We start from the raw sequence: 26,035 nt of genomic DNA, 5'->3' as shown, positions 1-26,035 counted from the left end.
AGGGGATGCCTCTGTCCCTCCAACATTTAACCAGAAAAAGCACTGCCCCTCCACTCCAGGGGGCTACTCTCAGCAACGGCTGGGGTGGCTCTAGCAAATTTACACTTAACCCTCACCCGCAGAGTGACAGAGACATAGAGCAAGATGCAAAGAGACAGATGGCGGGATAACGAGAGAGATAGAAAGAAAGAGTGCCAGGTTGGCGTATGTTATAGCTAGTAAGATTTATTTTAAGGAAACATCATTAACTTGCATCCTAATAACTATGTGTATTTGTAATTAAAAGAACTATCATGTTAGGGTCTTGGAGGCAAAGAGAGACAATACAATAATGATGTTCTTAGGATGCTTTTGATCATCCAGGTTTATTGGATTTATGACATTTACAAATGATGTGGTGGTGTCTGCTTCCTCGCCCACTTCAGTTGGCAACCATTTTCTGCAAAAGAGGAGACAGAAGGCGAGCTTAGACAGGACATTGAATGAGTGCCATAATCTCCCTGCAGAGTTGAGGGATAGCGGTAAAGTCATCTGCTAAATAACACCAAATTTACCATCCACACAGTTCAGCGTTGGGTCAAACACCACCAGCGTTGTTCCAGGTGGACTTTCAGAGCAAAGTCTGCTTATTTTTTCAAGGTTAACATTCCAAAGTAACTCCAACATTCTTTAAAAATTGTGTTTACTGTGCAGAAGTGAAGACCAGGCACTCCCTTCAATAAAGTAAAACAAGTTTTGAGAATGGGCTACGGTAAGGGGCTGAAAAGGTGGGCATCTCTGATACCCCCGTCATCACCTTACCCACGAAATGCATAAAAGGGGTCAAATGTACCCCTTTTTGCCTTAACACAAATGTCCAGTGGTGGCGTGATCCACTTCTGTACCATATAAATGTCCACCAATGAAGGTGGTAATGCAGACAGATTATTGAAAAAATACATTTCATGGTTTCCCCTGGCAGAGGTATTACAGAAATGCCAACTTCACCGGTGGTAAACTCGGAAATACCACTGACGGAGGTGGTAACTTCCTCCGGCAGTATTACCTAATGAAAATCCAGCCACCTCCTCATGAGGCCCTAATTCCCCAGTGTAGGACTGCGCTACCGTTGCTGTAGCAGGAAAGGGTGGTTCTGCAGGCGGTATCCTGTCTTCTTTGGGTTTATGCTGCTGACTTTGATCATGAGGAGAAGGCCCCTGGCAGTGCCAGTATGATGCCTGGTGATTTGAGTTACGCAGGTACCGCTGCAAACCACTCACAGTTTGGGCTCCAAAGCCATGTACAAGGTGGAGTGCACATTTTGAGAATGTACATCTGTCTCTTGTGTTACCACTGCACATGATTGCACATCAATAGGCCAGAAGTTCCTCTTATTCCAGTCTCTAGGGGGAGAATTGGTCAACACTCTACAAATGGGACCTCTGAGCACTTCAAGATATGGACTCAAGCTGATCAGCTTACTCTGAATAGTTCTGAAACAGAACTCATGCAAGGCGTGAGGCATAACGTGTGGGGAGACCTGTTTCCATGGGCCAGTTTAGCACAGCAATGCTTCAGGCCTGGCAGGGATTGGACAGCTAAGCCATCTGGCACCAGCTTTTATCGTGTCGGGGCTAAGTTAATTGACTAGATGTGTTACATGGATTGCACTGGAGAGGATCTATAGAGACTACCCACACGTGTGAAGCACACATATGGCACTAGACCCTGCTTTCTGCAGAACTTATAAAGCCTACTGTAAAGGGACCCCATGTGCAGAGAGTGAAAGTCGACTGCCAGCGGCAGAAGACAACTATGGCCAGAGGGGAACTCCCACCCAATACATAATGCATGGGGTCCAGGTGGGAAGAGTGCCTTTCTCACCTACTGCCTTTGGGATCATCACGTCTGGTAGTAGCAACATAACCAAAGTCAATTTGCATGAAGGCAAACCCCAAGCAAATGAACTCTCCCAACAGCCTCTCCCAGTGGCGTAATCCGCAGTCGAAGAGCAGGACTGTATGGCACCACTGATGTTACCCCTCCTATTTCTGGCAATACCTCCTGGGGTACTTGACTGACCATGTTTGAGCTGATCAGGTGTGGAAGCCCCCCACTGGGATCAACACCACCCAACTCTCGTCTGACAGCTGACTTCTGCCGCAGAGTTTAAGAAGCACCAATGCTCCCACTGCACCATTAGTAGAACCAATTGCTCTCTGTAAATACAACCCCTGGCAGAGGCATTACACTCTGCAATTGATCTCCACGGTGGCATGCTACATGAGCAGTATAATACTACCACCTCGCTTAGATAGAAGGGCATACTCTGCCATGGGACTCATGATGCCCATCTAGACAAAACACTCCATGTACCATGCGGATGTTACAGTGTACATGAGAGAACATTCACAGAACGCAAATAGGGCAGCTCAGCATTTCATCCACAATGATGAGATCTAAATTACACCTGGGTTCACAGGAACAGCATAAATACACACCTCGTTGATCCAATTGTGGTATGCAGAGACGCGAGTAAAAACGGTAGGCTTCTTGGCTAGGTTGCAGCTCAGACCTGAGCCAAAGCTCACAATGCCATGAACTTCCCATTTGTCATCAGCTCCCTGGCAGTTCAGAGGGCCACCAGAGTCTCCCTGTCACAAGAAAAGATGGTGTGAATTTAGTTCCCCCAGCTTATCCATTCACAACGGGGCCTTAAGAATAAAAGAAAGTTGCATTCTTGAAAACAGTTTTCCAATAGCATCTATCATTCCACATTCCCTATCAACATATCTTCCATTGCAATTTAAACAACTAGCACCTACACTAGGTGACGGCCCCCAACATTTGGTTGTCATCCTTCACCAGACCAGTTGATCATTGTACAAAAAACAGGCATACCTGAGGTTCTATGTCCTCTAAGAGTGGGATACGCCATGTACATGGGCCCACATGGATCTATGTAGATCAACATGGATATCTCTACATGGATCTACACCTCTCTTCCTGGTTCTACACAAGGATATAGCACAATGATCATAAAAGATTTAAATGTAAATTCAAAGCTGAAGTTATGGTCTTGGACTATTAACTCTAAAACTTTGAGGAAAATATTACATCTCCAGTTAAGACTCTTTTTGATCAGATTGAGAGTGTGCCTCTAACCCAGTCCTGGAAATGATAGGGTTGGACCCCATAATGCTTGCACTGATAATAAGGAAGAGGAGGTTGTTCTAGTTTTTCATATACAGCATTTAAGTAGGTCAGCTGACATGTGTTTCAACCCATCAGGGTCTTTCTCAAGGCTAAATTGATTCTTGGCTGGCCATGTTTAATGGGTGACTGGCTTTCTGGTTGGACAATACTGCTGGCAAAGTGAAGCCAGTTCCTTGGCTCAGTTGAGTGTTTTGCAGCGAGCCACAGATACCTGTTACTTGGCAAACCTATAGAAGTTGACCACAGTGGGCTGTTGTGCCTTTCGGCTGCTGTTCTCCTGTACTGGTCTCCGGATAGTGACTCCCCTTTGCCAACAGGATTGTCCAACCAACAAGCCAGTCAAGCATCAACCATGGGCAGCCAAGAATCCTGTATATGGAAAACTAGAAAAAGTAATCTTCCTTATCAGTGAAAGCATTACGGTGTACAACCTTTTCAAGCTAATACAAGAGGTGTGCGCAACACCTCTCCTCCTGTGAACTTGATGCTAATCCAAATATCAACACCTGAAACTAACCACATAGCTAAAGACTCAGTGCTGCACATGTTGATTCAGCCTCTAGTGCCCACTTTCGCCCAGTCCTAAAAATGACAGGTAATAATCTGGGTCCTATTTAAGTGACCAAGTCGCAAGACCCTGCCGGCAAACATCCTATTCTGGCTGCCCCTCAAGTGAGGCTCAGTACTGAGCCAGCAGCTGCGCTATAGCCACAGTCTAATGACTTGAAAAATAACTGAGCAACTTCATCCCCAAGGGCAATGTGAATAGACAAAACAATTTGATATTCGAGAAAATTAAAATCTCAGTGTTTGTGGTTTTCAGTAGGAGACATATTAATTTGCATCGTAGGCAGTCTCCTGGATGCCCTAACATAAGAGTAAAAATGTCAAGTTGCAAGCTACTAGCTAGGCATAAAAAGTTACTTGCCCCCCCGGACTCCCAGTGCTTCACAGGCACAAAGCACATCATTTCCTACTTGCCGATAGTTAATTATCACTAGCCAATGACTAGTGGCAAGTGCAAATTCTAAGACCTGCCACAAACAATGTTACTGTTCTAAAATAGGTAAGATGGCCTCATTGCAACCAACCGGCCTCATGGCCAGTGTTAGCAGCACTCTTCTTATTATTATTACCGTATTCATTGAGCTTCGAGATGAGAAGCAACAGAGCGCTTTACAGAAGTAGACAACAATAGAGACACATAAGCTTTATAGAGATAACAAGACAGATATACAGCGGGGTAGGATAGGAGGGGGGCACAGAGATGGGGTACAGCTGTACTGGACGGTAGGCAGCGTCTTGCAAGTCAGGTGGTGCAGTGGGTGACATGATGGCCTAGGTGTCTAGGAGGAGAGATTGATTGAAGGGGTGGATCTTGAGTTATTTTCTGAATTGTAGGAGCCTGGGGGGCGAGTCTTATGCTTAGGGGGAGGAGGCAGAGGAGGCTTGTTTTCTGGCCCTTTCCTTTTTGCAGCGGCAGATTTCAAGTCTGCACGTGTACTGTTTTCTGGTGGTGTGCTGTCTGCCGGCGATGCTGAGTTTCTCCGTGAGGTAGCTTGGTGACTTGAGGGCGACTGCCTTACAGATGATGCAGCAAAACCTGAAGGTGATTTGTGTGGGAAGTGGGAGAATTTAAAGGTCTATGAGGGCTGGGGTGATGTGGTCGTATCCGTGTAGACCCTTGAAAAGGTGTGCAGCCGCATAAAGGACACTTCTCAGGGTCACAAGGAAGGATGGCGGGAGCCCTTCGAGGAGTGCATTGCCCCCATCCAGGTGGGATCGGATGAGTGCTTGGATGGTGAATCTAAATCTGTCCAGAGGGAGGAAGGTTTTGACTTTCCACATGAGGGAGAGCTGATACCAAGCTGTCTGAGTTTTCTTAACTATGTGTGTCTTGAAGGAGATGTGTTTGTCGTTGTGGAACCTAAGGGACTGGCCAGAGAAGGTGAGCTTGTGTTTGAAGCCCTCAGAGTTCATGGCTGATAGCCAGGGTGTCTGGGTGTTTGTTGTTATTGGTGAGAAGTAGGAATTTGGTCTTGGAGGGGTTGAGCTTCAAATATGCACTGGACATCCAAGACTGGATCAGTGAGAGGCCCATTTTGAGCCTATGGATGTCTTTGATGGAGTTCATCTTGAGGTCTAGCTGTGTATGGATGGTGTGTGTGGCTAAGAGGGCTCCTCAGCAACTCCATGTATAGATTAAAGATCACTGTGAAGAGGCTGGAACCCTGCAGGACTCCACAGGTGGCGGGTAGCATTGACGATCTAGATGAGTCAATCTGAACATGCTGGCGGTTGGTGAGGTAGGACTTGAACCAGCGTAGGACAAGGTTGCTGATCCCTGTGCGCCGATGTAGAGTGCCTGGTAGTCTACTGTGTCTAAAGCGGGCGAGAGGTCAAGTAGAACCAGGAGTAAGGGGTGGCCATTGTCCAGGATGTTGAGGGTGTCGTCAACCACCTGTATGGTTGCTGCCTCGGTGCTGCATCTGGGTCTGAACCCGGATTGGTAGGTTTGAGGGAGATTGTTGCGTGAATGTGTTGCTGCAGTTGTACGGCTACCGCTTTCTCGATGATGGGTGAAGGGGCGATAGTTACCAAGGTTGTCGGGATCCAGAGTGAGTTTCTTTAGTAGATGTAGCAAAGCTATGCGTTTCGAACCAATGTGGTATTATCTGAAAATACAGGTCTGCCTGAAGGTGACCTACATGGCATGGGACCAGTTGGCACCATCGGGTCCTTCACATCAAACTGAGTCCTCACCCTGAAATTAACAGCTTGAGCATTCATGGGCACTTTTCATTTGCTTTCCTACGGAATTGGCCAAAATTACCAAAAATAGATGACTGAATGTGTGATTTTGAAGAATTTCAGCCATTCAAAAATTCCGAATGGCCGAAAGGTTCCACCCGATCACACATTTGGTGCAGGGGGCTAGAGGGGCTGCATGGGTATCCCCTGCACCTTTGCTCACTATATTGTGAGCAGGGGTTGTGGTGGTAATCCCTGCAGCCGATCCCGAAATAGCCAAAAAAAGAAAAACGAAAGAGGGAGTGTCCCCCGCAGACACCCCCCCAAAAAAAAAGAACCCTGCGGTGCTAGTTCTCGATCACAGAAGTGAACGAGAACAGGTATCGCAGGGACATAAGGTAAGTAGGGGTGTGGGGTTGTGGTGAGGGTATGGTTGGGGCTTTGGGTGTGGGGGTGTGGGTGGGGTTTTGGGTGGGGGTGTGGTGGGAGCCAAGTTGTAAATGTTCAGGTGAGAAAAGACCGAAGATTATTTCTGAAAAATAATCTTCGGTCTTTTCTCCCTCGAAGATTTGGATCGCAGGCTTTCAACCCTGATCCCTTTCCTACACCAGAAAGCATTGCAGAGCAATGGTTGTGCCTTACGTAACGTAAGGAGTCACGTATGATTTAAGTTTTTAAGAATAATGTAATTTTTCACCATTGTATAATTTCACTGCAGTCTTTTGAAGTTTAGTTTATATTATTCTTTTAAGTGACTACTTCATAGAATGTGGCTGTATTCTTTTAAGTGACTACTTCATAGAATGTGGCTGTATCGGCTTTTTATGTAATGGTACGTTTTGTCCTTCTTACTGGTGCCCAAGTGCCCTTGTGCTTCTCCTTGTCTTTTTGGTGATAGGGGTGTGCCTTGAGCACAGTTAGGGTGGATCGATATTGCTGCATAAACTATTTAGGGTGCACCATAGCTCGCCCTTACAACCCCTATTGTTTCCCAGAAGATGCAGGGGCCCACCTTGTCTTCTTGGTGGGAGGGATAGAAACCAAGGTGATGCGCCTTGGGTGCAAGGTTGTAATGGATGGATATTTTTTATGCGGCCACATGGACAACCAATATGCAGAAACTCGAATTCCTGTTGTTCATGTAGGTCAGTATTTTTCTTGTGAAAGTGCCCATTATAAAGGTTGGGCAGTTTTTCATCTTACTGTTTTTTTTTAATGCAACATTTTATTGCCATTTTTACGTATAACAGTACATCTGACATTTCATAAGGTTCTTGTTACAACACATCGTATGCTAGTTTCTTAGTTTAGTAGTTTGGTGGTCGGGGTGGGTGGGCTCTGGGTTATTCTTCCATTCAGTCCGTGATGAGGTGAGGTGGGGAGGGAGGTTCTATTGCTGTGGTGTTTCATGGGGTCTTAGTTATCCTAGCCAGCGGGTAAGTGGGGGTCTGCGGAAGAGGGTTGGGAATTGTTCTGCGAAGTCCATGAATGGGGCCCAGGTGTTCTGAAAATTACTCAGATTCCCTGCTTGTAGGGCTGTAATCTTCCCTGCGACTACTGTGTCCCAGCATTTTGCCCACCACAGCAGGATTGATGGGCCTGTACGGTTCTTCCAAAGTTGGGCTAGTGCGATTTTCGCTGCCGTTAGGAGATGTGTGCACAGGCGAGCCAGGTGTCCGGTAAGGGGGAGTTCTCTTCTTACTGTTTTGATTTTTAAACTACTGGTCTGGAATATAAGTTCATGGCAGGCTCTAACACAATGCTGTTCTTTGTAATTTGCAGAAAAATGATGATGGGGTTTGTGGCCCTGAAACGTATAGGACTGTATTGATCATCACCCTCATTGTTTGTTAAATATTGATTTCACCAACTCTATTTGGTACACTTTATAATACTGTGAAGCCCTTTTGCTGTATGTGTTGCACCGCATTCCGGATATTATTCTTGTGATTAATGTTTATGTGAGTTCAGCATTATTACCATCCCTAGGTTGACTACCTTGGAGGGAGATGGTTAATATATCAGTTCATGGAAATACAAGGGACTGACCTCAGTTGACTTTCGACCTTCCTAACCGACGAACCGCTCAGTTTAAGATAGTTAATTTCCTCGCATCCTTGAAGCACCTACACTACAGGGTCGCCAAAGGATTGTCCTGGCGTTTTAGCGTTTACTTGGAACCGTTACCTTCATGTATTAAAAAGTTAAGCCTCACTTTCCTCCTCTACGCTGCCGAGCCAAAACAGAGATCCTCCTTCACTCATCGGAGCTCCTGGACTGCAGTTTAACATTCTACTTTTAACACAACCCACCACCCTTCTCCCGTGCCTACTTCCTGACTCTCTTGGCCACTTCTTGACACCCTTCCTCACTTCCTGACTCCCTTCCCCACTTCCTGGGAGGGTGCTCTCTTCCACCTTACATTACAGCAGGCTCTACTGACACATTACTGTGACAATGTGTATTGTTCATTTGATTTGAGGTGTTTCTAAAGCATGGGCCGGGCCCTAAAAGTCAACCGTGTGTGTACAATGCCCACTGCCCAATGAATGTGGCTTGCATTGCAGCCAGAGTTTGGCAAGGTGTATTCTCTGGTGTTTGCAGATACCAAGCATTACAATGGTTGCAATGGGGTGCATAAGGTGGATTGGGTATATCAGCATAGGATAAATTGAAGCAGTAGTCCAGGGTGATGTTTAGGTGGGGTGTGGGGCGGTAATGCACAGTGCGCAAAAGTGTTTGGAATTTGTTCACGAATGACATCACTCTTGCTGCTTCATTGACCACTGGACGCGATACATTGGAAGAAGGTGAGCACCCCACCCCATGTTAACAGGTTTCATCACTAAGTCACGTGGAGGAAGTGATTTATGCAAGATACCGAATTATCTTTAGAACTCAAAGTCACAAAACCTATGATTGGGTCAAACAGTGTCCAGTCATATTATCAAATGTACTTACATTGCAGCCAGACACGACCCCATCACCGCCGGCACAGACCATAGTGGGCTTCACGTTGGAACCCCACCAATCACGCTGACTGCATGTGGCGTGATCGACCACGGGCAACATAGCCTGCTGCAGGTTGTCTGCAATTGGACCGTTGGCTGAAACAGAGAAATTGACAAATTGATTGGCATCAGCACTGTTGTATTGAAAAAGACAGAAAAATGTAAGGTGGCTGATGTGTGGCGGAATGACTTATGATACTGAGCGATGCCCCTGGTTCCCCTGTCCAATCAAGGTTAGATATTTGAGGCTGGTCTTTATTATGGACTTCATAATAGTGGAAAAGGGATATACAAAAGCAACAGTTGATTTAGGGAGAAAAATAGCAGCTGCTTACTGTAGAGACGCCCCCATCCGGTGACGTGGCAGGGGAAGTCATTGGGCAGCAAAGCTTCTGCCTCTGGCAGGCAGGCTGGCTGGATCTTGTCGGACAGAGGCGCGGCCTCAGCCAGCTTGATCAGGGCGATGTCATTTCTGCAAGAAAACCCGGATGTGACAATTAATTAATGTTGTTCGTGCATTCACTGGGGCTTTCTATGGTGTAACACACTGCACACAGTAAGGCTGTATATGTGAGCAAACAGGTACTCAACAGTGCTCAAACTTTATATAACACAACAAAAGAGAGAACCATCTTCATGTATTAAGTTCCTACTGCCTGGTATTGGCTGTATTTCTCTTCAGAAAGGCTAGATCACCCGGCCCTAGACATCGGTGCTGGGATCCAAGCAGTGCATAGGACTAGAGAGCGTAGCCTGCTGCTACAATTTTTAGATTCAACAATGGTTCTTTCATCAAAAAGTGTTTTTTTAAGAGTTTTTCCAAGAAAGCATTTTTGGAGTATTTGTATATATGTGCACCCAACCACAACCAAACAAATTGTAAAACAAATTTAAATACTCTTGCATTAACTGCAAGATTCACACGGGTGGGAAGTCACTCAATTGTGTCACTCCCCCTCAGCTGTGAAACATACAAATCCTAGACCCTTAGGATATTTTTCTTTTAAATCTATTATTTTAGTGACCCCAAAGGTATCCCTACAGTTCACTGCTCAACAGTGACATCTACCGGTAGGGAAACACAAAAAGAGATACACTTCCTTAGAATCTCTATACAATCATTCAGTCCTTATGGGGCGGTTGAAACGTTTTCTCACTGTAACTTCTTCACTCTCCCCACATTGTTTATTTATGTATTTATTTCTTTAATGTTATTTTTTTAATTTGTAAAGTGTGCTAGCAGCCTGGAGGCAAGAGGGTGTCTTGGTTAAACGAAGATTCTTTACTCGAGGTTAGAATGTGCGTTAAAACCGTGTGAGGGAAAAGAAATGGTTACATACAGGTTATATATGAACTTTTGGTGAGAGGGGTTCCCGCTCCTGAGTCTTATTTGCAGTCACTGTGAGCGCCCTATCTTAAATCCTTTCGTACAATGATATTATTCGTTTCTAGCCCCAAACCAAGAAGGATTCTCCTATATCTACTAAAGAAAAGTCCATCTACTATAAATTCTAAACACCCATGAAAGGGCTGCATTTAATCATACGTTTATTCGTACACCTCTCATGCGGGACATAAGTCTATACTATATAGTTCTCCCATCACTTTCTCTAACGGTGCATCTGTTCAGTTCATGCTGTCTGACTCCACAGCAAAACCCTTCTCTCCAAATATATAATCTCTGTACTTCTACTAGTTTCAGACCACTGCGCCGCCCCACACCTTACCTTGCGTGTCATTTCTCCGACATCACTTCTACTGCTGGTTCGAAGCAACCGGCCTGAATTAGTTAAGTATTTAAATATTCACCAACTTCAGTGTCATTCTGCTAACGGGAGCCTAACTCTGTTCTACAATTGCATCCTCTATGATTCCTTCGTACTAGCTTTGGCCATCTTAAAACGGAACCCTACTACTCGTTCCCATAGTGGCTGATGTTCAAAGTTTACAATATGGCCCGTTATTTCGGAGAAATTACATGTAAAGCCCGCCTCTTTCCTCAGTGGAGATGGCATCATTCCAATAAGTGATCTTTCACAGTTATTAACGTTCTTTGTCCGTCAACTTATTGTTTGGCCTATGTTGTCCATAATGAACTCATTAATCTGAGGGGAAACTTGGAATGAAAAAACGGACAAGATAGAGCCTCTAGTCCTGTTTCGTAGAGCATTTCTTACTATTCCTATCCTATCCTAGACAATTTCTTGCGTGACGGACAAAATCCAAATAGTACAAACTACAGCTAACAGCAACTCTGGGAGACTGCAGTATTCACACTGGTTTCTTCAAGACTCACTTCTGTCTTAGCTACAGAAGGAGTTAAATATTAAGGGACAAACTGTTCGCGATAGTAAGTCCTACCTATATTGTTGCCAGGATCTGCCAACACATAGATTCATTCAAACCCTGTTTATCAGTACCCAGGCGGAAAATCCACTGTTGCTCTCTTGTGAGTAACATACTAATCATATCGCCACCTTTAGCCGTTTTCTTGACCTTCTCCAATACAGTCCACATGAAAGATTCTGGTGGGTGCTTCAGTGTGACATAATGCTCCACCATCTTGGCTGTCCATTTTTTAGTTCTAATGCAGGACTTGTTCCGTAATTCGTGTTCTTATGGGTAGGTTGGTCATACCCACATATTTTAGACCACATGGGCATCTAATAAAATGAACTACATTTGAGGGGTTGCAGTTAGTTTAGTATCTTTGTTCCCATGACGTGTGCCACCCAATGTCTTTGGTTGGTGTTCTCCTAGTTTGTTCACACACTGGTCATTGGCCACATGGTCTGTGGCCCTTTGCTTTCAATGCAGACCACAATATTTGTTGGGTCTCTCCTTTACGTGGGTATGTGGGTATCAACGCTCTGCCGTCTGCTCGCAAATCTAGGCATCTGCAGTGAGGAGCAGCCCACATTCAGAATTCACTACAGTCTTATCTCCCGCCGAATTCCGTTGACCAGAGAATTGATTAATACTGCCATAATCTGATGCAAAGTATTATTTTCTCTGTGGCTCTTGGTTAAAATAATTTCCCCCAAGCCCCTGTTTTTTACCCTTTAAAAAGCACATGAACAAAAACGAACCCTTTACCCCACAAAAACATGCATTAGATGGAATGGTTTTAGATGCAATAATTTCGATGGAATGGGTTTAGATGAATTGACTAGATACCAGGCAGGGGCCTATAAAGCAAATGGTGTTTCAAGGTGCAACAAGACAAATGGGGGAGAGGGGCAGGAATGAAGAATAACAAAAATGGTCATACTAAGCCTTGTGTGATTCGGATCGTGCAAGTGCTGTAACAAGAAGTGTAGGGTCGGGTAGTGGTGAGGTGGGTGGGGGGAGTGCCGGTCAGAGCAGAATGCGCTAATGCTAAGGAGGGAAAGGAAGTGCAGGTCAGAGTGGTGAGCGTGCAAGTGCTGGGGCGAGGTGGAAGGTCAGAAGAGGGCCCGTGGGCTAGGTGAGAGAGGCGTAGCCAGGATTGTCTAACAAGTGGAGCCTGAAGCTAACATCTGTAAATGCCCACATAGCTTTTGGTTTGGGTTTGTTCGCTCAGTCTACGCCTCTGCAGAGTGCTAAGGGGAGGCCAGGTGGACAAGTGCTAGGGGAATGTAGTGTAATGTAACAGCATTTGTAAAATGCTACTAAGGCTATCAGCATCTAGGCACTAGAGAAACAATGTGGGCTGCTGAAAAGAACTGCACCCTCGCCTCTGCCAAATTCAGCTGCTACAGAACTAGAAAGGATAAGTCTTCAATACTTTCCAAAATAATAGATGGTCGGCAATATTTCGCAAGCGATTTGGGAGTTTATTCCACATAATAGGCACAAGACTAGAAAAGACACGGCCTCCCATCCGACTTCTTTGGAAACGGGGGCTCCCAAAAGCCTCTGGGATTCGGATGGCAGGCACCTAGTAGGGACATACTGAATAAGCTTGGCCTGCAGGTATTGGGCCCCACCCTGATGCATAGCCCGATGAGTAATGCACAGTGTTAAACTCAATGTGGCTATGCACTGGGAGCCAATGCAGTTGATGAAGAAGATGGACAGCGGCAGAGTGGGCAGCGGAATGAAGGTCGGCTCTAGGTCAAAGTTTCGAATGCATAGGATTGAATGACCAAAGGGTCCAATCATTTTGAAAAACATTTTTTTAGGGGGGGGTCCCTCCCGGGTCCCTCCCCGAACACCTTTTTTTGTGATAAAAACCACTTTTTTTCCAAAACAGAAACCCCCCAAAAAAAGTGACCCTTTTGTTTTAGGTCAAATTGAGTCGACCCTTTTGCATTCGATCCTTTTGTATTCGGTACTTTAACTGGACACCATGAAGGTCCACATGCTAAGTGTGAGGATGGGGCAGGATGGGCTTAATAGGGGTGCAGGCCCAGCCGGCTAGTGCAACGGGAGGGAGCCCGGTATGGAAAGTGCAGGTTAGGGAGGGTCAGGAGCGTCAAGGGAGACTGAGGTGCTTGGGTAGACTGGGCCAAGAGGGCTTGGTGCGCTGTTTGAATCGGAATGAAACATCCAGCCAGGCAAAATGCGGCAGAGGGGCACATTAGCAGGGGAGGGAGAGAAGAAAGGAAGAAGAGTAAAGAAGGGTCTTGAGAAGCTTCCGGAACTTAAGGAGATCTGGTTCAAATCTGAGAGCAGCAGGAGGGAGGCCATTCCAGAGGGAGGCTCCTGCGGAAGAGAGAGATCTACCCCTTCTTCCCCCATTCTCTGCTTGGAAAAGCATCTGATCTGCAGAGAGTTGGAGCTAGAAGACCAAAGGGCTCTAGCAGGGAGATATTTAGGGCGAGAGAGTTGGAGGTAGCAGGGTTCCAGGCCCCAGAAAACCTTGTGGATGATGCAGTGTCTTGTGCTTGATCATCGCAGCAGCAGGGAGCCAATGGAGAGATTTTAGAGCTGGAGATATGCAGTCCCTGGGCTTGAGGCCAAGGATAAGATGCATCGACAGAGCTGTGTTTGGGGTCCTTGTCATGAGGGTGACCCAGTTGTAAACATATAGGAATACACATGTGTATTTGGTGAAGGACACGATTGAGATCGATGCGTAGAGCTGTTCATGTAACCCTAATACCGGAACCCCAGGATGTGTTGCTAGTCGAGGTGCATTGACAGAGCAGTGGGTGTGTGCGAATACTAAAATATTAATCAATGTCTCTGTAGGTACACAGGTGTTCTGGAAAGAGGCCCACTTCCTGTCTATTCTGCCGGCGTGGAGGCTTGAAAGAGCAGAACAGGTACTGTGCCAACCCTTAAACTTACAGCGCCAAAGAACAAGTAATACAAACACAAATGCACATTAAGCTACTGGGGTTTCTACTGTTCTCTACTGTTTGCATGGTCTCCAGGCACTTTGCGGATCTGAAAGAGAGGCGGTGGGTTCGGGTAGCGGGCGGGAGACGGACAATGCATGTATGGTCGTATGAGAGTTGCAGTGTTGTGTTTTTTTATGCATATCGTGAGGGGTGTTCAATTGGCGTGTGTGTGTTAGTTGGTATGCGCATTGTGTTTTGGAACACGGAGCAGGTTACTGCAGAGAACAGTCATTGGATACCTCGATGGGGAGGTTGGTGAGGGTTGCAGACAATCTTGAAGCCACACATAGCCAATCATAACAAGGCATGAAAGGCATAACAAAGCCTTGGAATTCATATCAAAGCGTGAAAAGGCCTAAGAAGCCGCAAGAGCCTGGCCTGCTCCCTGCATTTATACCACTGGCCCCGCAGGTGACGCATTTCACATTCTCACTTGGCCACCATCAAATGTTATCTCCGACACGCACGTGCGCACTGACACTCATTCCCTCTCTCTCAAATTGATACATTGGCCCTCATTACGACCCAGGCGTTGGACCATGGTGCTAATAGCACCATGGTCCATGTCGTTAACTTACCGACTCCGCCATGGCGGAATGGGGAATTACCGCCCCATTCCGAGGTTGGCGGGGTGGTAATTCCCCATGCCGCCATGGCCCTTCCCCATTCCCATTTTTGCCCCATAGGGCTCAATCGGAATGGGGAAGGCGCTAAGTACGGTGCCGCAAATTGCGGCACCGTACTTAGCACCAAGGTGCCTTTGCGGGTTGGTTTTTTAACGCCTGCTAAAAGCAGGCGTTAAAGTGCCACCCGCAAAGGGACCTCGTAATCAGGCGTTAAGGGTTTAACGGCGCCGCCACCTTTTACGGCGCCGTTAACCCCTTAACGCCTGGGTTGTAATGAGGGCCACTGTACACTGTGTGCAACAAGGGTCTGGGAATTGACAGATGGGAGAAGGGGGAAGTCTAGAGACTCCAAATGGAACAAAAAGGCGCCACCATACATCTATTGCAGGACAGTCTACAGTGCCAGCAATAATGTTGTGTATTGAAACGTCATCATGCAGGAATAATGTATTCTCAGAGTGATTCTTTCGCAGCTAACAGAGCAAATTGCTGCTGTGCATTATACCATTGCCATGCGCCCCGGCGCACACACACATAGGGCCTCATTACACGGATGGCGGAGAACCATGGCGCTATTAGCGCCATGGTTCATGCCAGTAAAATACCGGCACCGCCTTGGTGGAAAGGGGAATTACCGCCCCATTCCATGGTTGGCCGGGCGGTAATTCCCCCTTCCATCATTGCCCTTCCCCATTCCCATTTTTGCCCCATAGGGCATAATAGGAATGGGGAAGGTGCTAATTACGGTACCGCAAATTGCGGTACTGTAATTAGCTCCCTGGGTCCCTTTGCGGGTTGGTTTTTAACGCCTGCAAAAAGCAGGGGTTAAATGCCCCAACCCGCAAAGGGACCTCGTAGTAAGGCGGTAAGGATTTACTGGTACCGGTAAAATACCGGTACCGGTAAATCCTTACCGCCATCTGTGTAATGAGGCCCATAGTGTAATGTTGCCTTGCTGTGAAGATGCACAGCACTAACTACAGCCAAGTGTCCTTCCAACATTCCCCTACACAACAGATCTGGAGCAGGAGCACGCTGCTGCGCCACCCTGTAACATGCGCATTGACGCAGCGGGACATACATGATCAGGAAGGAGCTCCACTTCTCATGGACAATGATCTTCTCAGGACTGATGGCGACTGAACCTTCCTCTTCTGCTTTCAGGTTGTGCTTTCCCAGAACGACGCGGTAGGTCCTAGAGCTGCAAGGTTGAGACATTTAGAAAAAAGAGGAGTTTAAACCATGTTCCTTGTGGTCACACAACAGCTACTTCGAGGTCTGATGAGTGGGGTTTCAGAGAATGCGGGGGAAGCTCTATGGACGCCTGTCTTCCCATCTAGATTGTAAGTTCTTGCCTGTGTTTAGCGTCCAAAAGGCGTTTTCCTCTCACACATCATACAATGCAATTACAACGAATGGCTCATGGAGAGATGGCTCAACCATAACGCCATCTTGCAATGGCCTTTTATGCAGTATAACATGGCATCAGAACGTATGTGAAGCAGGCAACAGGTTTCCTGAGGTCACCCATCACACACTCTCCTTTTACATACTGTCAGAAGGAAAAGACTGCCCTTCCCTAAAAATGAAGCTTGCGATAACAGGCGTCACGAATGACTCTAAAGAGGTACTACACACACGCTCATTCACACAGATACTGCCCAGGGACCACTGTGTGAGACAGGTGGGGAGGGGGCTCAGCAGACTTCCCGCACTTGTCCTGGGTGTGTGTGCTGGGGCAGAGGTCCTGAAAAGGATGGGGGGTATGAAACTGGAAGCTGTCCCTGTAATCGCTCTACTGTGAGATCTGAGTGACATCCAAGCTTACTCCTGGAAGCTCATGGGCCTTCTGCTAGAGCACGGCGGAAGGGTCCGCCTTCTCAGGTACATGCTACGCTATGGTATGGAAGCATGGCGTGCGTCGCGGAAATTTGGGACCCGTATCAAAATTACCCTATTAACAGGAGCTCACCTTAGAGTCTCATTGGAGGCCGAGGGGAGTCTAGTAAGGGACATTCCAGGCCATAACTGGTTTCTCTGTTACATGGATATTGCCTTATGTTTGCATTGAATCGCTGTGTGGGGCCTAGGGAGGTTTGGTAATTTAGGACTTGGATAGCCGCTGGTAATGGAAGCTGCAACATGGATCTAGAATGTACTGTCATTGTTCATGAATCAACAAAAAGAAATGTGGAGACAAAGGAAGCTGGCCTTTCAGTTGTACCATACATGCCTGGGGAAGGACCAGAATGGTCTTGAAAAGCTAGCAGGCAACACATGCGCTATCCTGGCAATGGCATCACCCCCTCAAGAACTCATCCTGTTGCAGGTCCCAATCTAGGAATCTGTGAAAGATAGTGAGCTAAAGACTTTGGGTAAGTCTCTCTAACCAGGACTAATGTCTGGCAGAGGGACTCCCAGGACCCCCCTTGTTAATTTGCATATTTAAGTAACTTTGGGTCTCACCCTAAATTACAAGGGGAATCCAGAAGTGGACCCCTTGCTCACTATTCTTAGCACAGCTCCACCCTACTGATGAGGTCCAACCAGACCAAAACACGTGTCTGGGGTTGCTGTTGGTACTCTTGTTCAGAGGAGAATTGCCTAGCATTTCAGGGCTGGACTGCCCCAGGGTAGGACAAAGACTGATATGTTTGTGATATTTCTTCTCTGTGAAAGATAGTGAGCTAAAGACTCTCGGTAAATCTCTCGTAACCAGGACTAATGTTTGCAGAGGGACTCCCAGGACCCCCCTTGTTAATTTGCATATTTAAGTAACTTTGGGTCTCACCCTACGTTACGGGGGGAATCCAGACGTGGACCCCTTGCTCACTATTCTTAGAGAGGCACAGTTCCACCCTACTGATGAGGTCCAACCAGACCGAAACACGTGCCTGGGTTTGTTGTTGTCTGGGGTTGCTGTTGGTACTCTTGTTCAGAGGAGAATTGCCTAGCATTTCGGGGCTGGACTGCCCCAGGGCAGGACAAAGACGGATATGTTTGGGATATTTCTTCTCTGTGAAAGATAGTGAGCTAAAGACTCTGGGTAAATCTCTCGTAACCATGACTAATGTCTGGCAGAGGGACTCCCAGGACCCCCCTTGTTAACTTTCAGTTGTACCATACATGCCTGAGGAAGGGCCAGAGTGCTCTTAATAGCTGGCAGGCAACACATGCGCTATCCTGGCAATGGCATCACCCCCTCAAGACCTCATCCTGTTGCAGGTCCCAATCTAGGAATCAGTTCTCTGAAGGATCAGTAAATCCACCGCAGGTGTTGCAAATGATCCCGGGGCAGAAAGATGCCAGCTTCTAGAAATGTTGCAATGGCTTTTGAAAAGTGACTGCTTTGGAGAGGCCTTGCATAGGTTTGAAAAAACGCTGAGCACACAATCAAGAATGTGTGGAAAACCGGGATGGACTGCCGATCTACTCGTGGGCAGCTGATATGCTAAGATGTCAACAGAACATTTAGGCTGGATTTCCATCCATTTCCCCTGATGCTTTTAACACAATGGGCCTCATTACACGGTAGGCGGTAAGGGTTTACCGGTACCGGTATTTTAACGGTACCGGTAAATCCTTACCGCCTTACTACGAGGTCCCTTTGCGGCTTGGTTTTTAACGCCTGCAAAAAGCAGGCGTTAAATTCCCCAACCCGCAAAGGGACCCAGGGAGCTAATTACGATACCGCAATTTGCGGTGCCGTAATTAGTGCCTTCCCCATTCCCATTATGCCCTATGGGGCAAAAATGGGAATGGGGAAGGGCAATGGTGGAAGGGGGAATTACCGCCCCGCCAACTTTGGAATGGGGCGGTAATTCCCCTTTCCACCAAGGCGGTGCCGGTATTTTACCGGCATGAACCATGGCGCTAATAGCGCCATGGTTCTCCGCCTACCGTGTAATGAGGCCCAATAACATGAATTGTTTGTTTACTTCTTATTTTAAAAGCATTGTTTCACTGAAAGTACTACCCAGTTAGCTCTTAATCGTCTAAGCAGTTGTTGAGTTTTGACAGAGAGGTGTGAAAAGTGTCTCCTCTATGTCTCAAAGTGCTTATATCTCACCAGCCTAACATTTCGAACAGATACCGACCATGAATTTAGCTAAAACAGAGACCCTTCTTTTGGATTACATTTATGAAACCAGTATGCCTATGAACTTGGGTACTTTAGTCTTTCTTCAGTGGCCTTCACTCATCTCACTGATGCCATTTAATAAACTCCATGGGGGCCTACATCACATATGTGCTTTGCGCTGGGCCACACCAACTTTTTACACTATTATTTGCAGAAATGTCAAATTCTGCCAAGAAAATTATTTTGAGGAAATGGAAATGTGATGTTAGACCAACATATTTAGAATGGATGGATGATTTAAGACACGTATCTAGAATGGAGAGATTGATTTTGTACAAGCATAAGAAAATGATCCTGGCTTTTATGTATGTTCGTGTATTGATTGTATACATTGTGTTGTATTTATTTTAAAATTTAATAAACATGTAAATAAAAAAAAATAAAAAAAATGTCAACAGAGTCAGGGATCGGCTTTCTATTGGCACTTTTTTGGCACAGCTGATAATGGCCTCTGTGAGTAGGGCAGACCCAGGAAGGGGGTTGGTGGAGAAGGAAAATGAGTGGGGACGGGCCTCCAGAGGGTTTCCTGGGGGCTAGTTTGGAATGGGTGTCATATCTGGATGAGAGAGAGTTACAAAGGACTGTTGAGAGGGTGCACCAACAGTGGAAATAAGTAATTGCAATATAACGATAACACCTAATCCTGGCGGTAACGGGCCGGACACAGCTTACAGGCCAGAGCACAGCAAGGGCCTTAACGATTGGCCCCAGCACCGTTACCACCCGACCCCCTCACCCCACTGGATCGCTTGTGTTATTGCGATTAGCGTCCCAGATTTTAAATCTGGAAACCCGGGGTGCTGACAGCAGTGTGTTTTGTTGGGATTCAGCCTGCGATACGAGCAACCTGACTGGCGGCCTCTCACTCCCCAGGTGCTAATATTGGCAACATCATTGGCCAGCAGAGGGATCGTCCTCGGCCAAGCCCCGGTTTATCCACCTAAAGTTCTTCTGTGATGGCATCTTAGAACTTTGTCAATTGCCCCCGCCCCCATACTCTGGGGTCTGCACAAAGTTTCTTACCCGATGCAGTGGGCAGCTGTTAGAACCCAGTTGGGGGCGATAAGGGTGCCTCCGCAGGTGTGGGCCCAATTGCTTCCACTTTGGTACTGCAGTGAGATCTGGAATGGAGAAAAGGTGGTTAGTCCCGCCTCTGCCTGCCTGACTTCCAGGGGCACCTCTGGGAAAAGGTTCTTCTTTCTTTTACCTGCCAGGGCCAGCTGTTGGGCCTCACATCCTCGCCGCCAACCACCCTGGAGATATTGGGGATGTAGGACGGGACGCCACAGCTGTAGGCTACAGAGGAAATTGACACAAAGACCTTGATAGGTTAAAGTAACCGTGCATATTGTTTCTATAGCACTTGAAGTCACCTACAGGGAGCTTCTAAGCACACTCAGTGTACAAACAAGGAAACAGCAAAGCATATTTAGATTAAGTGTTTAGTTCGAGCTCACACACCATGTCACTGTGGAAATGGACACAAAAGGCCATCACCTGCTTGCATCCTTTAATAGTGAGAGTTGAAATTGTCCACCCAAAAATTCTGATTGTCCAACAAGTTCAAAGTGCTGTGGCAACGTGTGTGATGTTTAAAGGGATGTAAGTTGGATTTCCATTAGTGCATATTAGTGGAGATCCGTGTGAGTACTTTCTAGTGGGGTTCTGCAGCTCATAATGGGAAGGGGCTTCACTGGCCACTGCCACTGTCACAGTACATAGTTTGCATAGGAAGACCCTAAGATCTTTGGCCCTCATGAAGTGTTTAAGTGCCGTTAATAACGTTTCCCGTCACTTTTACAAGACCGGCCAACTACAACTTTGCCAGTAGGGTTGCCGGATTAATCTCCTGCCTGTATTACTAACACGGTAATACCGTTGCTGGTAATTGTGGCAGAATACCCGCCTGTCATGGGAATGGGGTCTTATCGTGAATACTGGCACTTGTAATTTGCTGGTATTACTGGCAGAGAAGTGCTGGTAACGGTATTTCCGTTTGCCGGTGTCCGGGTGGGAAACCCATAATGAAGCGACTTGCCTGGCAGTTTCCTCACTAAAACCGGATCACGTGCGTAGGTGCACTATGCAAGTGGGTTCAAGGTGCTATATGACCCCTTAACACAGGGTGGGAAGGAACCAAGACCATCACAGGGTAGTGCCGTCGGGCTCTACAGTGAGTGGCCGCCACATGCCAATCTCGAGTCAGCTCTCTGGCAGTCTCTGGCAACACATGCAACTTCTGATCACCAGCCCTTGGGATCTCTTGGACCTGTCTTTGGTGGATCCCACTCTACCTGATTTCCCACTCTGCCTTGCTGCCCTGGAACCCTCCTCTCCTCTGACACTGGAATCCTCCTCTCCTCTGACACTGGAATCCTCCTCTCCTCTGACACGTCCGGGCACCTATGGTCAGAGAGTGCAGAAGTCACATTGAAATCTCCTTTGCCTCTTCTGACCTCCGTAGCTCGGATCCCCTTGCATGTCCCCCTTCCCTCTCACCCCTGTAGCTCGTATCCCCCTGCCTGTCCCCCTTCCCTCTCACCCCCATAGCTGTATCTTCTGCCTGTCCCCCTTCCCTCTCACCCCCATAGCTGTATCCCCTGCCTGTCCCCCTTCCCTCTCACCCCCATAGCTCGTATCCCCCTGCCTGTCCCCCTTCCCCTCTCACCCCCATAGCTCGTATCCCCCTGCCTGTCCCCCTTCCCCTCTCACCCCATAGCTCGTATCCCTCTGCTTGCCACCTTCCCCTCTCAACCCCATAGCTCGTATCCCCCTGCTTGTCCCCCTTCCCCTCTCACCCCCATACCTCGTATCCCCCTGCTTGTCCTCCTTCCCTCTCACCCCCATAACTCGCATCGCACTGCCTGTCCCCTTCCCTCTCACCCCATTGCTCGTATCCCCCTGCTTGTCCCCTTCCCATCTCACCCCCATAGCTCGTATCCCCCTGCCTGCCCCCCTTCCCTCTCACCCCATAGCTCGTATCCCCCTGCCTGTCCCCCTTCCCCTCTCACCCCCACAGCTCGTATTCTCCTGCTTGTCCCCCTTCCCTCACACCCCCGTAGCTCGTATCCCCCTGCTTTTCCCCTTTCCCTCTCACCCCCGTAGCTCGTATCCCCTGCCTATCCCCTCTCACCCCCGTAACTCGTATCTCCCTGCCTGTTCCCCTTACCTCTCATCCCCGTAGCTCGTATCCCCCTGCCTGTCCCCCTTCCCTGCCTGTCCCCCTTCCCTCTCACCCCCGTAGCTCGTATCCCCTGCCTGTCCCCCTTCCCTCTCACCCCCATAGCTGTATCTCCCGCCTGTCCCCCTTCCCTCTCACCCCCGTAGCTCGTATCCCCTGCCTATCCCCCTTCCCTCTCACCCCCATAGCTGTATCTTCTGCTGTCCCCCTTCCCTCTCACCCCCGTAGCGCGTATCTCCTGCTTGTCCCCCTTCCCTCTCACCCCCGTAGCTCGTATCCCCCTGCTTTTCCCCCTTTCCCTCTCACCCCCGTAGCTCGTATCCGCCTGCCTGTCCCCTCTCACCCCCGTAGCTCGTATCACCCTTCCTGTCCCCCTTACCTCTCACCCCCGTAGCTCGTATCCCCTGCCTGTCCCCTTCCATCTCACCCCCGTAGCTCGTATCCCCTGCCTGTCCCCCTTCCCTCTCACCCCCATAGCTGTATCTCCTGCCTGTCCCCCTTCCCTCTCACCCCCGTAGCTCGTATCTCCTGCCTGTCCCCCTTCCCTCTCACCCCCGTAGCTCGTATCTCCTGCCTGTCCCCCTTCCCTATCTAACCCGGCCTCAAAGTGCAAGGCACCCTTCAAATGTTCATCTTCTAATGAATCCATATTATTGCACCCTCTCTTTGTGCACCATTGTTGACTCCCAGTTACGCTTGCACGTGCACCCCATGAAACCCAACACATTTGAGTCCATCGTGTGGGTTCGACGAGCACGCCACGTGCCTTGCGAAGCCGCCTTCCTACACTGCAGGCACAATGTGCCCCAAACTCTACTGCATTCCGTTTGGACAGGCGCACTAAACTGCCCTTCTCTGTATTCTTAAGACTTGCCATCTCTAGGCCTGAAGTACTGAAATGCAACAACCATTTAGGAAAAAGGCATATTTCAGCCACATTTTGGACGGGCACAGCTATTTAACATCATTAATGCCGAAATGACTCTGACCCCCAGAATTAATGCCCATTTCTTTTTGCCCTGCTTTTTTAAAATGGAGGAATACACCATTTCAGCCCCATTTACCCTCTTGCCAGTTTCCCCTTCCTGCTGCACCTCCCCCTCAGCATGAGGTGCTTTTTGCAGTAGTGATCCCCCCCACACTCATCCCCAGTCCTGCTTTTATGATGCTTAACCTGTATTGTTGCCAACCCCATGATTTGTGGCCTCCGAGCTTTGGCAGTGATCACCGCGTGTATTCCATTTTTAACTTAGGCAAAAGTGAATACTAGAAACATCAATGTTCTTGGAATTGGCCTCATTAGGAGGTTGGAGGTGCTACCTCCAAAACCTTGCCGACTCCGCCCTGGTGAATGGAGCTATTACCGGCCCATTCCAAGGTTGGCGGGACCGGTAATTCCCCATTCACCAGGGCCCTTCCCCATTCCCATTGAGCCCCCATAGGGCTCAATGGGAATGGGGAAGGCGCTAATAATGGTACCGCAAATTGCAGTACCGTTATTAGCTCCAGATTCCCTTTGCGGGTACAAGCATATCTCTACAGCAGGCACTTTAACACGCTGAGCTATTTTAAAGGGATTCTAATGTGCATTAACCTCCCTTAAATTGCTTTTAATTTGACTACTTTTTGTTTTGGTAGATTTTGTACTGAGTAATTATATTTTAATAAAACCTCGCATTTTGAAGAGTTTTCTGCTTTCATGCCAGGTACACGTTGTAATAGATCGAAAACTCGACTGCGCATGTCAGGGCACTCCCTCCGGTATTTTCTTTGTATTTCTAGATACAAAGGCCACACCTTTTTTAAAGATTTCTAATTTACTTATGCTTCTCAGACAATGGAGGACAATTCTCAGGTGCTGTCCCTAACATTATTGGAGTGCCCGTTGGCAATGCTTAGTGTATTTGTCCACACACAACCCCTTTTGTGTCTATTCTCAGGTGCTGTCCCTAACATTATTGGAGTGCCCGTTGGCAATGCTTAGTGTATTTGTCCACACACAACCCCTTTTGTGTCTATTCTCAGGTGCTGTCCCTAACATTATTGGAGTGCCCGTTGGCAATGCTTAGTGTATTTGTCCACACACAACCCCTTTTGTGTCTAGTAATTCGTGCTTTACAGGACTGTCAGCATTTCCGAAGAAGGTTTATCGCTGCGTTCAAGAACCCACCATTTGGCAACATCACAAATCCATGTACTATTGCATTCTGCTAGGAGGGGGGGGGGAGAGAGAGAGAGAGAGAGAGAGAGAGAGAGAGAGAGAGAGAGAGAGAGAGAGAGAGAGAGAGAGAGAGAGAGAGAGAGAGAGAGAGAGAGAGAGAGAGAGAGAGAGAGAGAGAGAGAGAGAGAGAGAGAGAGAGAGAGAGAGAGAGAGAGAGAGAGAGAGAGAGAGAGAGAGAGAGAGAGAGAGAGAGAGAGAGAGAGAGAGAGAGAGAGAGAGAGAGAGAGAGAGAGAGAGAGAGAGAGAGAGAGAGAGAGAGAGAGAGAGAGAGAGAGACACTTACTTTTGGAATTGGGCAAATACTGGGACTGTACATATGTTGCTCTGGCTTCTATGTGATTTTTTTTTACCTTTGCAAAAAATACAGAAAATACAGATTTCTTTTTGTTTTCATTTTATATGCGGGGGAGAACCCCCCAAACCCCCACATACTCCCCATTAACTAAATTATTGCCCTAACCCTCCTCACCCCCCACATATATAGTGGCAAAAAATGTCAAACCAAATTCTGCATTTTTTGCTGCATTATTTTTGGCCGCGATAAAATTACTGGATACCGGTGTTCTGCTGAACTCTAAATGATGGAGGATTGACACCCACATTGGATTTTTAGACTCTACAGTCAAGCTATTATGTTGTTGTGGGCTGAGAATGAGGGCCAGTTAAAGGGCGTGATTCACATTCTCAAGAGGTACATGAAAGTTAGGAAATAGCAAATAAGGGGTCCCATGTTGGGTGCAGTTGGGCGATGTGGTGTGGTTGTCCTAGAGCACGGGTCACGCTGTTTGTATTTTTCGAATGTCTGCATTCTATAAATCTCACTCAATTATAAAGCAAATCTAAATTTTAAAAAAAACCTGCGGGCAAGAAAAGGCTCAGGGTGAACAGGAGTGTGTGGAACATGGAATGAACCTAGTCATTTATATGAGTCTGAAAACATCTGGGAGTGAATGGGATATAGCATGCTTGCAGGGGAGACTGTAGGATTCGTGGGCAAAGTTGTTGTATGTGTGGCAAAGATGGACAATAGAGTCAAGCGGAAATTGAGGAATGGTCATGTCTGTGGTAACCTCAGAAAATCGTGGATGTGGGTTGCAATAGGGTCTTCTTGGGGGATAATAACTCAGGATGTGGTCAACACCTTGAAGTCAGGGGTTCAACCTTAAGGGTGGGATCTGAGAGTTGGCGGTGGTTGGGATCAAGATTTTAGCTTGAAGGCATCCATCAAATCTTCGTCCGTGTTGGGATATAAGAAGGTTTCTCTAAAGTTTAAGGTTAGACATAAGATAAAGTTGAGTGTCAGGCAAGGAAAACTAACCAAAAGAGGAAGAAAGAACCCACAAATCGCTACCTCCTGAACAAAGGGAATAAGGCAGTCATTCATGAGAACAGCACGTAAAGTAGATGCAAATGCCACAAAAGACCAGCCAGAGCATGCAATGCCTCCATTTCAGGAGAGGGCAGAAGCCAAAAGCACTCACCACAGCACACGAGCGCAGCGACAAGCAAAAACCTGAACATTGTTGCGGCTTCGACTTGACTGGGAAACCAGCGGGTATTTATAGTGTGAACGTCTGTCAGA

At 47.4% G+C, this 26,035-nt stretch overlaps 1 protein-coding gene across 1 annotated transcript; it reads right to left on the bottom strand.

Moving 5' to 3' along the window:
- Nucleotides 1-329: 329 nt before the first annotated feature.
- Nucleotides 330-26,035, bottom strand: LOC138467133 (chymotrypsin-C-like). The gene is made up of 8 exons (XM_069607238.1): nucleotides 25,935-26,035; nucleotides 20,259-20,347; nucleotides 20,075-20,172; nucleotides 15,992-16,111; nucleotides 9,293-9,429; nucleotides 8,908-9,053; nucleotides 2,481-2,633; nucleotides 330-439 (listed from the first exon to the last, which is right to left on the bottom strand). Exons 1-8 carry the CDS (start codon nucleotides 25,972-25,974, stop codon nucleotides 422-424), a joined length of 801 nt encoding a protein of 266 aa, XP_069463339.1. The 5' UTR covers nucleotides 25,975-26,035; the 3' UTR covers nucleotides 330-421.

This window comes from Ambystoma mexicanum, chromosome 4q, assembly GCF_040938575.1.
Source record: "Ambystoma mexicanum isolate Mex_15411 chromosome 4q, UKY_AmexF1_1, whole genome shotgun sequence".
Lineage (NCBI taxonomy): Eukaryota > Metazoa > Chordata > Amphibia > Caudata > Ambystomatidae > Ambystoma > Ambystoma mexicanum.
Note: the sequence above shows the minus strand (reverse complement) of the source record. Positions and strands in the feature narration are given on the sequence as shown.